The sequence below is a fragment of the Astyanax mexicanus genome, chromosome 15 (genome assembly GCF_023375975.1).
Source record: "Astyanax mexicanus isolate ESR-SI-001 chromosome 15, AstMex3_surface, whole genome shotgun sequence".
NCBI lineage: Eukaryota > Metazoa > Chordata > Actinopteri > Characiformes > Acestrorhamphidae > Astyanax > Astyanax mexicanus.
This window is the reverse complement of record NC_064422.1, coordinates 23,641,216-23,657,646: the sequence shown is the minus strand read 5'-3', so window position 1 is coordinate 23,657,646 and position 16,431 is coordinate 23,641,216. Positions and strand designations below refer to the sequence as shown.

The 16,431-nt window shown below is 38.2% G+C and overlaps 1 protein-coding gene across 1 annotated transcript; it reads right to left on the bottom strand.

The window, feature by feature from the left end:
* Positions 1-56: 56 nt before the first annotated feature.
* Positions 57-14,258, bottom strand: csnk1e (casein kinase 1, epsilon). Its single transcript, XM_007251255.4, has 11 exons — positions 13,978-14,258; positions 10,832-10,927; positions 10,574-10,684; positions 10,318-10,466; positions 8,797-9,025; positions 7,980-8,150; positions 6,608-6,756; positions 4,906-5,104; positions 4,261-4,397; positions 2,276-2,343; positions 57-2,131 (listed from the first exon to the last, which is right to left on the bottom strand). The coding sequence occupies exons 2-10, from the start codon at positions 10,905-10,907 to the stop codon at positions 2,311-2,313; spliced, it is 1,254 nt and encodes a 417-aa protein (XP_007251317.1). The 5' UTR covers positions 10,908-10,927; positions 13,978-14,258; the 3' UTR covers positions 57-2,131; positions 2,276-2,310.
* Positions 14,259-16,431: the final 2,173 nt, after the last annotated feature.

Below are 16,431 nucleotides of genomic sequence, written 5' to 3'. Positions count from 1 at the left end.
CCAAAATGGACCCCTCCTCCTCCACACCTTCAAAATAAGAGTCCTCACAGGGCTAATACTGCTGAAAGTCTTTATTAAACTCTGTTAAAGAGGGAGTACACCAACATCATTTATCATTTTACTCATCATCTCTGAATTTCTGAATAAGACAATCATTAAGATGATAAAGTCATTCAGGTGAATTAATTAATGAATTGTGGGGAAAATAAATTCTATCGAATTTCTTTAAACTGCAGTGTTGGTTGGAACCTGGGTTTTATGTGCTGTTGAAAATTTGTATGTTTCTATTTTTTATATCAAATTGTACTACTGCATGATATTACCTTATTTTTGTATTTTTATATCTCTGTTTTTGTGGATTTTACACTGTGTCAAAATTTCTTGATGAATGGACCAATAGAAATTCTCAAAAAAATACCTGAAATAAACTTTTTTTTTTACATTGACTTCTATTCAAAGTTACATTTTCCCTCTCTCCTGTAAAGTGGCTGTTTTGAAGACCATATGCAAATGTATTTTAAATGAACTCTGACTGTAAATATGAAATGCTGAAAAAATAATGTATAATGTTTAAAAGTCATGTCAAGCACTATTACAAATGACAGTCATGTGTAAGCCAAATGAAGATGTATATATCATAATATACATATAGATATACATACTGTAGGAAAAAAATAGATTAAAGTCCCTTAAGAGCAGAGTTTCTGTTGTGACACTGCTGGAAATAAGACATTTGGTGTACTTCTTCTCTGGGGTGATATTCTAGTTTAATCTGTGGTGCAACAAAAATGGTGGCCTAGTAGATTTTACAGTAGAATGTTTTCTATTTTTAATAATATTAAATATTTAATCAATTAAATATTTTAGATGCATTTTGCCTGTTTTGAGAAGCATGCACAAACTGTATATGAAAATTTGTATTCTCCTTAAAAATACATTTTAGGCCAAAGCCTTATTTCAGAACTAATAGAGAATAAATCTGAATGACTTGTTTATACACTCTGAATGACTTTAATATTGCAGAAAAATGCAAGTTTAAACTTCCATCAGTGGTTTCCAAGTATGCACATTCAGTGACCCATTCTGCACATTAATGCTCTAACACATCTTTCCAACTAATTAGCTAAATTACAAAGTATTCCTAAGTTTTATAAGTTGGAGAGGTTGTATTAGATCATGAAAACACTGAAAATTATAGTGTAGGGGTTGTGCAAGGCTGGAAACCACTAACTTCTGTGTTTTCCAGAACAACTCATCAGTTTATCAGATTATTGTAACATATTAATTTATTTATAAATCTGGGTCCCATGGCCAAACATGCCAGTACATACCTCTTTAGATTAACTCCACTTTATATGCCATATATATTTCTATGGATCTGACATATAGACATATAGGCCAGCAGTGATGTTTGGGATGTTATTTTGATTTTTAGTTCGGTTGACTGTAACCTCTGGTCTGGTTAACATCTTGGTAAATGTCAGTAAATGTCAGTCCATGCTATGCAAATGGAGAATTTTTTCTTTAATGTTTCGCTGCATGATTAGTCCAATCTCCAGCTAATAAAGCGACCACTGAAAGTTCGACTGAACGCACTGTTAAGATTCTTAGCTTGTGCATACGATATGTTCAAACATAAAAAAAATGATGCTTTCCACTAAACCATCTACATCAGCATGTATGACAACGTACAACACTTCTGTGTGCGTTAAAAGTAAGAGTGCGAGTGATACATTTATTTGGACTCACACTTAATAAACAATCAATTTGAACAATCCAAGAAGTTATTCCATGTCTTTCGTAGCATCTGTTCTTCAGACCACACAGGAATAACAGTCACATTGTGGGCAAAAAGTTTTCATTTCCAGTAATCATTTCTATGCCTGAGACTTGTGATCCAAACTTCTCTTGTCCATAGTTGAGTCATGCCAGTTCACCATTTATGTCTCATCATCCAAATCCCCCAGAAACCTTCAGCATTCCAGAGCAGCCGGGTTGTGGATCTCTTTGTCCATTGCAACAGAGAAGTTACTTACTTTCTGCCCCTCTCCCCAACTTCTGTTTCCTCGCCCCCACTGACTTATATAGAAAGATGAATACAAATGCTTTAGGGGAGTTGTTTGTTTAAATCCTGTTAAAGAGACAAGAAACAATGCACTTTCATCAAAAACCTAAATTTGAAGCACAAATTTGGTTAAAATTTCTAATTTTCTTCAGTTATTTTACATAAAATCCTAAAGTTATGATGATAATAATTATTCTGATTATGACCCACCTCCTAGAAAAGAATAAATGACAGAAGATCCAAGCTCACTTCCCCATGTGCTCAAACGGCACACTGACCTGAGAAACAGAGATAAAGTAAAAGAGAAAAAGATGTTTAACAGGTTCAAAAGTAAGTGGATACTTAATTAATAAGCAGTTTCAGGGCAATGTGTGGCCTATAAGTATAGTAAAGTAAAGAGAGGGTTCTACATATTTAGTATATTTTTCTGTTAATGCTGTATATTTATATAACCTTGGCATATATTTGTTATCATAGCTTCACCATAAGCATTTCTATGTCCTGAGGTGTAATGTGCTAATGACAAATAAACATTGAAACTCATGATTTGGAACAATATCACCTGATCTTTGAAACATAGTGGAGGCACTATTATAACATGAGCATGCAGGCTATCAGTGGAACTAGGCAACTTGGTCTTGTAGTCGCAGCAAGGAGAAAATCTTTACAGGTACAGTTACTTGTGGAGCTAACACTAATAAAGTATTGAAACTCTGCACTACAATGCACAAAGTACTGGTCCCTTCCAAACGGACTTGCACTACACAACACCTGCACTACTGATATACTTGCACTGTCATACACACTTTAATTCCACTTAATTAAACTGTGAACTTTAAGGACTTACGCACCCATTCACTTTACCAGCCTTAAGCTATATACCATATACCGTATTTGCACTACTGTTATTTACTATTTTTACTGTCATTCGATCTCAATCACCATCAATATTGCACTATTGTCTTATGTATGTTTATTGTGTCTTGCTGTATTGAACATATAGTGTCTCCCACTCTTTTATATTATAATTATATATCTATTTTTACTTATTTACTTATATTTATATATCTATTCCTCCCCCACACCACTGCACCTTGTTTTTGTCTCATGTATGTCTATTTGTGTCCCTGCTGTATTGTACACATAGTGTCTCCCATTCTCCTTTATTATATCTATTATCTGTACTTGCTGTAAAATTGGGAAGGAGAGTAACGTAATTTCAATTCTATGTATGTCCTGTACATATGCAAAAAAAGAGTTTATCCTGCTTTTGTTTGAGGTAACTGCCTTTACAGTCCGGAAAAGAGGGGGTGAGATGCGTTTTAAAATCGTCAGCGTCCTGTCATTACTTTCCCACCGCGCTCCGCCACTGCTTGGGGCACTCCTTCTGAATTCCGGGAGATTATATGTGACTGGCGGGCATCAGGGAGCCACTACCGAAATGCGGAGACTCCCGCAGCTTCAGGGAGACTTGGTTTGTCGGAGTTACATTTATGGGGAGGTGTGGGACAGGCTATGGTGCAGGGTACACGGCTATGTGTATCCTATGAAACAGGGACATGTAGGCTACGGCGTAGGTTTAACACAGAAGTAGAAGTTACTGACACCGACTTTGTTACTTCAGCAACCCATGCAGCTAGGTTTGTTGAAATCTGGACACACAAATCCGATCTGATCACTTGCAAATAACAGTGTGGACAGTCACGTCAACAGATGTGATTTGCAAAACTAATCAGATTTGTCCTTCAGTGTAAACACTGCCAAATTGGCTCATGTCTATGACTAGACCATGTCTATGACTACACAGTCCTAAACAAATCAGATTTGAGGCAGATTTGAGGCACTGCAGCCTGGCTACATGTGAAAGAAGCATAACTGTCAGTTCTGTTACATCAGCTAACAGACGCCCACTCTGACCAGCAGCGCACTGAGTAAAAGATGGCGAAGAAGAGCCATCCTACCCACCCTCAGAGAGAGTGTGGCCAATTATTCTTTCTGGGACTCCCGGCCACAGTTGGATGTGGCATCCCTGGAATCAAGACTGAATCCCGCAATGTCCTGATGACAGAATCAACCCTGGACAGATCTGTCAAATGCAAAACTAGTGTCTGTTGCGATGGCGGGGGAGTGAGGTAGAGTAAACGCACGCTGCAGGCTGGGTTAGAGTGTGTTGGTGTGCGTTTGTGTGTGTGTACCTGTGGGGGTGTGATGCGTATCTGATCATGGCGCAGTGGGAGATCAGGGGAGGCGTTAGCTGGAGCCCCCCGGTGAAGGCGCAGACACACTCTCCTCTCCCGCTCAGCCCCCCGCCCTGCTCTGGGAGATGCGTTCCCTGGAAGAGAAAGAAACACACAACACCCCAGTGACATCAGCTCGCAGACCCTCAAACAACACATATTACATAATCTATTCCGGTCATGACCAGATGATTCACTCCAATGAAGTCATCTCAGAGTGTGGAAATGTTTTCAGCACCATTATGCAGCATTTTTACATTAAAACAGCTTTAAAACCATGTTGATAGTCCATCTACTGTAATGCTGTAAAGAGAAGGACGTATCCAGATATGTTTTACTATATTGCAGTTTTGCAGAACTTGTGGTGTTATGCCGATTTCCAACTTCCCACTAGAATCAAACTCCCATTAAGCTATATTGTGCTTTTTGTTTTGAAGTTAAACTTTAATATTTGCTAGTAATAGTTATTCCTACATAGAAAGAGGAAGCACAAACATAACCTGTTGTTAATTCATGTATGTAGCTAATACATGCTAATAACCACAACACATTCATGGTGTTCACATTTGAGATGAAATAAGATCTTGTGAGTGTGCGGCTCACCAGACTGCGGGACACGTGAGGCTGGAGCAGAGCCGGCCGGGTCAGGACCGTTACGGACTCTGTTGGGTGCTGGCACATTGGGGCCAGATGGCAGAGCGCGGGCAGCAGAACCCTGAGGCCCTCCGGTTCTCTCATCCCTTTCCTCCCCCTCTCCTCCTCTCTGTTCCTTCTCTTTCTCCTCTGCCGTCCTGCTGGATCCCTGTAACAGAAGGAAGGTGTTGATGTAAGCATCAGTGATTCTTAGTTTGGTGGAGTAGTTTAGCAAAAAATCTAATTAATAGGATTTACAGTACCATGAACTGACCCCAGACACAATTAGCCTGTCAAGATGTTCTGCACCTTTAGTTCACCACAGAAGATTACTGGCTAATGTTGCTAACAAACACTGGGCCTAAACTCCCAGCAAACCGTTTTTGGTGAAGGTTACGATTAACGTTCTTAGAAATTTCAATCTGTCAAGTTTTCTGGATGTTCTTAGAACATTTTCATTCAAATCAAATACAGAGCCGCATGTATTTAATAACATTCAATGAAAATGTTCTAAGAACATCCAGAAAACATGGCAATGTTTTAATGTTTTAGTTTTTGGAATGTTACAATTTGTCTAGCTGGGATCCAAAATCCAAAACATTTGTTTTGCAATGGTTTAGAATGGTGTAACTCTGGAAAAAATTAAGAAACCACTTCAGTTTCTGAATCAGTGTCACTGATTTTGCTATTTATAGGTATATGTTTGAGTAAAATGAACATTGTTGTTTTATTTTATAAACTACAAACAACATTTCTCCCAAATTCCAAATAAAAAAATATTGTCCTTTAGAGCATTTATTTGCAGGAAATGAGAAATGGCTGAAATAACAAAAAGGATGCAGAGCTTTCAGACCTCAAATAATACAATCAAAAGCAAGTTCATATTCATAAGGTTTTAAGGGTTCAGAAATCAATATTTGGTTAAATAACCCTGGTTTTAAGTTACAGTTTTCATGCATCTTGGCATGTTCTCCTCCACCAGTCTTACACACTGCTTTTGGATAACTTTATGCCACTTCTGGTGCAAACTTTCAAGCAGTTTCAAGCAGATTACCCATCTTCCTCTTGATTATATTCCAAAGGTTTTTAATTTGGTAAAATAAAATAAAATAATCATTATTAAGTTGTCTTTTATTTTTTTCAGAGCTGCACATAAACTCTGGCTAGTAATCATTTTAAATAACTGTTCTAATTATAACTTAAATGAAAATGTCTATTCGTGCAGTTTTACTGGCAAATTTTGTTAAATAAACTTATATATGTAACTTTTACAAAAGAAGAAAAAACGTGCCTAAATTCAATAGATGTAAAAGTAAAAATATAATGTTTTTGTCCTACACTGGTGATTCTAAACTAAAGTATTAAAGATCAGATAACAAATATCTCTTTAGTGATCCACTGCACGATGTAACTTATGTAACAATAAATTCTGTGAAATCTACTTTAATATAATATTTAATATAATAATATTTAATAAAATATTAATATAATATTAATATAATATTAATTACTTCTGTACATAAAATGACAAAAACTACAAACATTAGTATAAATTAAGCAGCGGCATACACTTTTAACACTGATGTAAAAATAAAACCAAAGATTTCTGTCTTTTTCATCACAATTATCAAGCTTATTTTAAAGTCATTGTAAGTAAATAAGTGTTACATACGAATTTCAACATGTTCCAGTCGAAGACGTAGTCATAGGAGAAACCCTGTCTGTGGAAGAGGTTTCTGAACAGCTGTCTCAGGTAGGAGTAATCGGGCTTATCATCAAATCGCAGGGAGCGGCAGAAGTTCATGTACGTGGAGAACTCAGCTGCAGGAGAAGCACAGAAGAAGAATTAAGTGTGTAACCAGAAAGGCAGAAACAGGAAAAGCTCGGAGCAAGCAAAGATATCAAAATCAAGGCATTTATTGAAGCCTAGAAAACTGAAACTGAGTATTTAAAAATGAACATAAGTGTTCAGATTGCTGCCTTAAAATAATCACTTTTTTGTTAAAACATTTCAATTAATGGCTCGTCAAAACACCAACACTATTGCAAATTACATGGGACAGAGCCTAAAATATACCTTCAGAATTAACAAAATGTGTCTCTTTACTGAAAGGAATATCCAGGAGAACCAAAACTGACTGTAAGAGCTGTAAAACAGGTCAATTCAAAATCGCTGAAATTGATATGTAACCCACCATATTCTGCTTCAAGTTCTCTGCGTTTGTGTAAGGATGTTCACTCAGTTAAAATTAGGTGGTTTATGGTTGCATTTAATTCAAAGTAAATGCAGTAGAAAGTAGCTACTGCTGTGAACACTGAAGATAAAGTAACTATATATACTCAATTCCATATATACTCAACATTTCAAAAAGCTATTTAACCTTATTTACAGCTGTTTACAGCAAAGCTGTGTCTACTGATACTGATATTGTTTACCGCATATCAATAATGGCTCCCTGATGGCTGCAGATCAGATAAAATCTCCCAGAATCTAGACTGAGTGGCCCAAGATGTGCACGCAGGCAACATAGACTTTTTTCCCCAATCGCATTTGTGAAAGAGAGGGAGAGAAAGGCGATCCCTCCATGTGCACATTCATGAAGCGCATGCAAAACATAGAGGGTTCTGATTGGCATCTTCTTTGCAAACAGTCTGTGAGACAGTCAATCAGTTTTTAGTGGGGACAGGCAGTTTTTTTAAAACACTCAAAACACCTTTCAACTTATTTCTGACTACTCTAAAGTACTGTATATCTGTATATCACATAATGCTGCCAGCACTGGAAGGGTGAAGGTTATCATGTCCTTCCTCTGATATCACACTGAGTGTTGGGGGAGAGGGACCCACCCAGAGAGAGCAAGGCCAATTACACCCCCTTAAATTTCCATCCACTTAGGACTGATGTCGTTTAAAGAATCTCTATATGTAAAAGTTCTGTGTAATGCTATGTAAAGCTTTGGACTTAAATCACACGTCTAAGCCGATAAGCTTTTATTAAGCTTTACTCTTTTTTAAGGTGATTCCTTATCTGTGTCTGTACTTACATGGATAGCCCTTGCAAAGCACTTCAATAGGGGTAGACATCTTCTTCTCACTGATGCGCTCGTATTTCTGACGTTTGGTGGCGGCTTTCAGGCCTTGCCAGGGTAGAGAGCCCAGGTTGAAGTACATGAGCACATAACCAAGAGACTCCAGGTCATCCCGCCGAGACTGCTCTGTAACAACAGTGAAGAGATGGGAGGTAATAAGCACGAGCACAGACACATCCAGTGGTTCAGATATACTCGATTTAAGAAAGTTAATATCAGTCATAATTAACTGTTATAGTAAACGTGTGTATAAGCTTTATATACTGTACAAAAACACTTTGAGCATCCCCTTGCAGAGAGCTGTACACATGCATTTATTGACAAGTACATACAGAACAATCAGAACAATCACTGAAAGTGAAAGAAGCATGTAGTCTGAGATGGTAGAGTGATATTACACGATTTTACACAAATATGATTCAGGTAATACAGTGTTTCACTAAGTTCTCATGCAGCTTCACCAAAGTTACACAGTGTAGTAGTGGAATTTTGCCTAAAGTTGGAGTACAAAAAAAGAAACAACAAAGTGACTGGAAGTGGATCAGGCTTCATGTAGCCAATGCTATAATCTGGTAAAATATACCTGGATTAACCTGATGCTACTCCACTGGATTAGATCAGGACATCCCCAGTCTGAACTGCTCCTCTGGTCACTTTAGTATATTCACCATATTTCTAAAGCTAACGAACAGATTCAGTGATTCACTAAATCACTTCTTAAAGAACTGGACTGACCCTGACATTTAAACACCCAAGTTCTGACCGCTCTTACCGATGCCCAGGTGAGTGTTAATAGAGGCGTAGCGGGCGGTGCCAGTCAGGTTCTTATTCTCACGGTAGGGAATGTGCTGATGTGTGCGAGCGTCGCGGTACTTCTTGGCCAGGCCGAAGTCAATGATATAGACCAGATTGCCCTTCTTGCCGAGGCCCATCAAGAAGTTATCAGGTTTGATGTCTCTGTGAATGAAATTCTTGGAGTGGATGTATTCAATACGGCTGATCTGAAGAGAGAGGGATAAGAACATCAGTGAATAATCAGAAAATAAATGAATACATAAATAAATAATTAAAGTACTGAGAAAGAGAACAAATGGAAGATGGTAACTAATATAAAGGAATAAAGACAACCATGCTTAAATTTGATGTACATTTACATAAAACGACTGCAGTCCAAGGAATTGCGGACCTTTTCTATCGATCTATTCATCATGAAATATTCAGTCAGTGTAAAGGGCAGCTGGATAAAAAACATTCAAAAATGGGTTCTTTGTTTGGCCAACATTTACATAATGTAAAGGTTTCATAAAGACCTTGATTGGGTTTAACATTAGGTTAAGATTCCTTAAACCTTTAGTTCTATTCTTCAAGTGTGTTTTTTGTTACATTATTATTTTATATAAAATCTCGATAAACTAATGTTGTTCACAAAACAGACAAAAGTTTGCAGATTTCATTGTTTCTTCTGAATGTTTAAAAATATTTAAAAACATGAAAAAGAATATTTTTATTTAAATATTTTGTAAAAAAAATATTTTAGGGTTATATTGCCAACCTTTAATTAAGAGTACACACGCTATATAATTTTTATGGCATTCCTCAAAGGGCCCTCAAAGGGCCCTTTTATTTGTGTTTATACAGGATACACTGTATAATATGATATGTTAAAAGATAAATAAGTAAACATGCTAGATGATAAAAAACAGCATAGATTTGTGTTCTTAGAAATAATATTTAGGTTTTTGTTATTATGTTTAATCTGTTTATTAAGAAGGGTTTTAGGTTTTGGAATAAATTCAATTGTTTTCTGTAAATGTTCATGTTTGAAAGAGATAGGGGTGAGAATTAACCTGATGTAAAGGTTCAGCTCTATTTGAAGAATTGTTCTAAAAATGACTTCCTTTACATAACACTGATATTTAAAATGGCATTATAATTGGATAGTAGTGTGTACATTTATTATGAAGCTCTACCTTAGGGAATGACTTGGAAATGCATAAGTTGTGAGGTGTTATCTTGTGAGTTAGCTAATGGCAAAATGATGTGAATTACTGAGGTTTAACTAAGGCCTGATAATGGATGCCAGATGGATTAATCCACACATATTTAAATTTTGTTCAGGTTATTCACCATTAAAAGTATAATTTACAGCAAAAGCTGTTTAAAAGACCATTAACTGAGATGTTCTTCCAGCAACCAACAGAAGTTCTTTTAATAGCATCACTCTAAAGAACACTTGTTGGTTCTCTTTGTGACCTTGTATGGTGTCGACACATGCTCGAGGATATCTCATTACCATCTGGTCTGCGAGAAGCAGCACCGTCTTAAGGGTGAATTTCCTTGAGCAGAAGTTGAACAGATCCTCCAGACTGGGACCAAGCAGCTCCATCACCATTACGTTGTAATCGCCCTCTGCGCCACACCACTTGATGGAAGGAATACCCACTACAAACCAGAAGAGACGCTCAGACTTATCAAACAAACGTATTCCACGCCATATTGCTCTAATCTGCTCTTGAAAAGGAAACTAAGCTGCCTCTCTCAGGCCTCACCTCCTCCCTGCATCATCTTGTAGAATTTGCTCTCGATGTGCAGCTGGGGATGCTTAGTCTTCACACTCTCCAGCTTGATAGCCACCTCCTCTCCTGACGTAATGTTCGCACCTGCGGCGAATAGAAGTGACGGGCATGCTTTACAAAACATTCAAAGCAGTGACCATCAATAGCTTACTGAGTCAATAAGAGGAGCAAACATTTGGGCAATCATGGTCAACAGTCAAATATAATCCACATAAACAGTCAGTCAGTTACCAAGGTAGATGTCCCCAAACGAGCCGCTTCCGATTTTCCGCCCAAGGCGGTACTTGTTTCCAACTCGTAACTCCATGATTTCTTTCTAAAAGTTGCCTAAAAAATAGAAATACAATGTTTAATAATAAAGCTGTATCACACGTGCACAGCTATTAGTGAACAAAATATACATGCTAATGATGATGAATATTGTGTTTTGAAAAGCACAAGAACTGAACTGAACTGAGTAAGAGCAGTAATGGCCACTGTAACACAAACAGAATTGTATTAATGGTGAAAAACTGCATTAAGGACTGTAGAGAAGTGCATAAACGGTTGGTACATACTCCCTGTACACGGTTGGTGTAGCATAATAGATAACAACACTGTCATCCCCATGGAGCACAATGATTCAATTCTCTGACTGGACACACATATCACTCTACCCCAATAATAGTCTTTGCCAAAGGCTAATTTTTGCTCGATGTTAACTACAGATACAAATACAGGAGGCTGTCTCCATACTCTGCATTGATTTTGTTTGTATTTGTGCATGTTCTCTTACAACCTACAGGAGTTAAAGCAAAAGAAGACCAAAAGAAGTGCCATTACACATGGATATAATTTTGAACATTATTGTTGTTGTCATCAGAAACCTATAATAGAAGTCTAAAGCTTGCTAGGTAGGAGTGTAAGTAAATACTGATATTGCATCATATTGTGATATTTTGGTTTGCAATACTGTTTTCATTTTCAAAACCACAGTATTAATTTCTGATAATTAGTTAACATTTAAAGATGGATGTCAAGACTGTAGTTCATTTTGTGTTGTGTTTAAACTAGATAGAACTATATAGCAGTGTGATACTCTGTTATAAGAATTTCTATTTTATAAAAATACAAAAGTATGTTTTTATACTAGAAGTTTAAAAAAATAAAAATGAACAAAATAATTAAACAATCGCAATATATCACAATACCCCAGTATGGTGCTATGTATCATAAAGGTACTTGTCAACGCACAGCTCTACTGCTAGTGTGTACAAAGCCACAGAGCGTCCAGTTTCATTGACGCCTCCAACAAAGGTGCTCACCAGTGCTCCTTATGAGCACCTGAACCTCTTTTAGAAGCCCACAAGTGCACAACTACCCTTGTTCCACAGCGATCCTAAGTTTTTGAAGATAAGTGGCATCTACTATATCCTTCTTTATCAATACTGAAATTGGTTTTAGGGACATTTATCTAAAAAAAGAAAAAGAAATTAGAAGACATTAGAAAAGGATTATTTAACTTGCTGTAGTGATATTAATGTCTCATTATCCCTTGAATAATTCTCCACCACTGACCATTTCTCCATGTCAGCAGCAACAGCAGCAGCACAGTGAAAATAGCAGCAACTGTTAAAGTCAGCATCAGGGCAACTGCAGTATTTGGCGTTTAAGCAGCAGTGTGGTATACAGGTGCTATGGAGGTTATATTTACTTATATTTACATTCACATTTACAGCATTTGGCTGATGATCTTATCCAGAGTGATTTATATAGGATCCCTCTCACACAGGTAGGGTAATATAGTATGAGAAGAAGCCCATAAGCCTATAATTAGGCATGTCACTGATGCAGTGAAACCTGATATTTTTCAATTAAATATTTATCATAGAAATAAGTAGCTCTGCCTGAGTTTGTGCTATAGATACACTATACGTCCATATAGATGTGCTATAGATACGACTATAAGTCTGTGGACACCCCTTCTAATGAATGCATGTAGGTACATTAAGGTGCAACCATTGCTGACACAGATGTGCAAATGCACACACACACACACACACACACACACACATACACGCCCACAAACAGCTCCTCTAGGCCCTGCAGAGTACTTTCTAGGATCTATGGAGCAGATAAACCTGAACCTATTGACACCATGCCTAATGCCAGGCATGGACAAGAAAGGGGTATAAAGGCCTCCAGCAATGAGCTGTGAAGCACAGTCGAACTGTGTTCTCTAAATAAGATTGTGCTCCATCTAATCCAATAGTTGAGTTGATGTTACTCCTACAATAGAATGATACATCCTTTTTAAATGTCTTTTGATTGCAGAATAATCAGTTGTGTGAGCAGATGTCCCAATACGTTTGTCAATATAGAGTATTTGATTTCTTTCGTATATAATGGGTATATTTTATCGGATATCTGCATCACCTAAACATTCTGCTTATTTGGAGATCAATAGGTACATAATAAAACATCATCAGCTTGAGATTTTGCTAGAATTTAAAAGGCATTTTAAACAGTAGGTAATAATTAATTCTGCTAGATAGACACATTTTTCATTTCACATCAAAAGCTGATATTTGAACTGATGATTCAGGTTATCATCACACACCCATTAGCTAGCTATATGCTAGCAACCAAAACACACACACACGCACACAAACACACACACATATAGGCTATGCACATTTACACACACCTAGCTACATTACAAAACAGTCTGATCTGAGATCACTGTGTACCATTCTATCAATCCCTACTGGTTTTCTAGTTGGTTAGCAGATAAGCCACACATCTCTTCCCCAGGGGAGCTCAGAGGCTACTGCAGTGCTAGCTAACACTGGGAACACTGGGAACACTGGGAGAGTCCTACTGTAGGCATATGAAGGACCCTTGGTATGATTGATGGTGTGGTTTGAACACAGGGCAGCAGCTGCTGCTGCTGTTACTCCATTTCCAGCATCTACTTACTACACACACACACACACACACACACCCTCACACAGCCTCCCTGCACTGCAGGACACACACACACACACACACACACACACACATATCTCATTCATTACTGCTGCTGCCCCTTGTTTAAATCTCTACAGTGCTGCGAATTAAAGCGGATCTGCTGTAAAAACGCATTTTTCTGTGTATTTTACGACCCGCAGCGCGTTTGCGTAACTCGGTTAGAGCTCCACCAGCAGGCCGAGCTGGAGGAGGACTCCGCGGCCTCGGCGATGGCTGTGCAGCCGCGCCCTACAGCCTCCCGACTCCGGAGAAATCCGCGGCTCAGCCGGGCCGCGTGAGACGGCTTTCCGTCCGGCTAACGCAACCTCATACCCACCCCACCCCCTCCAGAGTCCCGGAGTGACCCCGGCCCGGCCCGCGGCCCCTACCTGCCGCGGAGAAGGTGGTGGTGCTGGTGGAGGAGTGGCGGAGCTGCACGGTCAGGACCCTGGAGAGCGAGGGGTGGCAGTGGGCTTTTAGACGGTTCATTCCAGAGGGATGTTGTTGATTCACCGCGTCTCTTTAGGGGTCCTAAAGTCTCCGCTCCAAACCGCCGCCACTCGGACTGACCTACTTGCGTTACGGAGCCAGTGAGAGCCCTGCCTGCCCGCCGCCCGACCGACCGCCCGCCCGCCTGCCTTGTTTTGTATCCCAGCGCACTGTGGTGACTAAAATGATGTCATTCATAACCGAGCGAAAGGACCCGGATCACTTCAAGGAGCCGCGCGAATGGACCGCGGTGATCTAGCTCAGCTTATCTAACCGCAATAAACCGAATCCCCGATGAACCGCAGTGATCTGTCCATATTAAATCCACGATATACAGCTCTGAATAAAAATAAGAGACCACTTCAGGTTCTGAATCAGTTTTCCTGCTTTTGCTATTTATATGTATATGTTTGAGTAAAATAAACATTGTTGTTTTATTCTAAAAACTACGAACACTATTTCTCCAAAATTTCAAATAAAACATTGTCATTTAGAGCATTTATTTGCAGCAAATGAGAAATGGCTGAAATAAAAAAAGGACGCAGATCTCTAAGACCTCAAATAATGCAAATAAAACAAGTTCATATTCGTAAAGTTATAAGAGTTTAGAAATCAATATTTGTTGGAATAACCCTGTTTTTGAATCACAGTTTTCAGGCATCTTAGCATGTTCTCCTCCACCAGTCTTACACACTGCTTTTGGATAACTTTATGCCACTTCTGGTGCATAGAAGTGCAAAAATTCAAGCAGTTCAGCTTGGTTTGATGGCTTGTGATCATCTTTATCTTGATTATATTCCAGAGGTTTTCGATTTAGTTAAATCAAGGAAACTCATATTTAAATGGTATTTTTAAGAGGTCTCTAATTTTTTCCAGAGCTGTAAAGCACTGAACGTATTTAATTAATTCCTGCGACTTAATTATCCCGTTCCTCTGCCTTGATAAGGCAGTCTTACGACTTAATTATCTTGTTCCCATGCCTTAATAAATTGTCTCTGTGACTTAATAATCTTGTTCCCACGCCTTCATAAGTCACCCCTACCCACAACTTAATTATCTCGTTTCCACGCCTTGATAAGTCGCCCCCACCACTTAATTATGCCGTTTCTACACCTTAATAAGTCGCCCCCACACAACTTAATTATCTTGTTTCCACGCCTGAATAAGTGCCCCCCCACAACTTAATTATCTTGTTTCCACGCCTTAATAAGTCGCATACAGAATAGGTAATATAATCAGTTAGTCACAATAATTAGAAGATGAGGAAATTTTTACATGAACAAAAGAGTTTTGTGCACAACACAAAAATAAATAATATATTAAATTCACCACCTTCCACAGATCAGGTGCTGCATCTATAGTTGTTGACAGGGCTAAATTGAACACATTCAACCAAATGCCCATATGTCTGCTCTTACCTCTATATGACTCTTACCAAACCAACACCAAAACAGCCTAAGCCTAGAGAAATGGACAGTAGGGGGTTTGAAATTGATATAAGTTAGCTAGATTAGCTAGTGAGCTAGCTCTGCACAGCACTCCTGTCTTTTTATGTGTTGTGTGTGAAAGCTAGATGACTATGCTGTAAATGAGTTAGCATAGCTTCATAATGATCAGTCTCCACAGCAGTAGCTACTTCAGACTGCATTTACTTTAAAAACGATACGACCAAAAATCATGAAATCTGAACTGACCGGAAATTCTAACACATTGGTTCTTAAACTGTGGTATGTGTACCACTGGTGTTACATGAAATAAAATACATGCGATACCAGGAGATGTCCAAATCATTGGGTCTTCAGAATTTGCCTGGTTTCATTGGAGACAATGACAAAAACATTATACCTCTAAAATTAACATTATGTTCTCCTAATGTCATATTATGTCATATTTTCAAAAAATCAATAGCATTTATTTAATTGTTAATTGTTGGATATAAGGATCCAACAGCATCTAACATCTAGCATATCAACATTGCACGTTGTGCTCATATTGTCTTCTACTAATACGACTTGTAGGTCGTACTTTTAGTTTTCAGTTTGTATTTTTAGACTGTGAGCGGTACATGATCTAAAATGTTTGAGACCACTGTTCTAACACAAACAAAAAAACAACAAACTCTTGCAGGTGGGAATGGCAGAATAAGGTGGATATAGGAAACAAAATGTACTGTTGAGATTTCAAACAGCACTACAAAATGGCTGACACACTGTGTAACAGAGAAAGATTTTACCAAATTGAAAAACCTCTGGAATATAATCGAGAGGAATATGGATGATTACAAGCCATCAAACCGAGATAAACTGCTTGAATTTTTGCACCAGGAGTTGCATTAAGTTGCCAAAAAGCAGTGT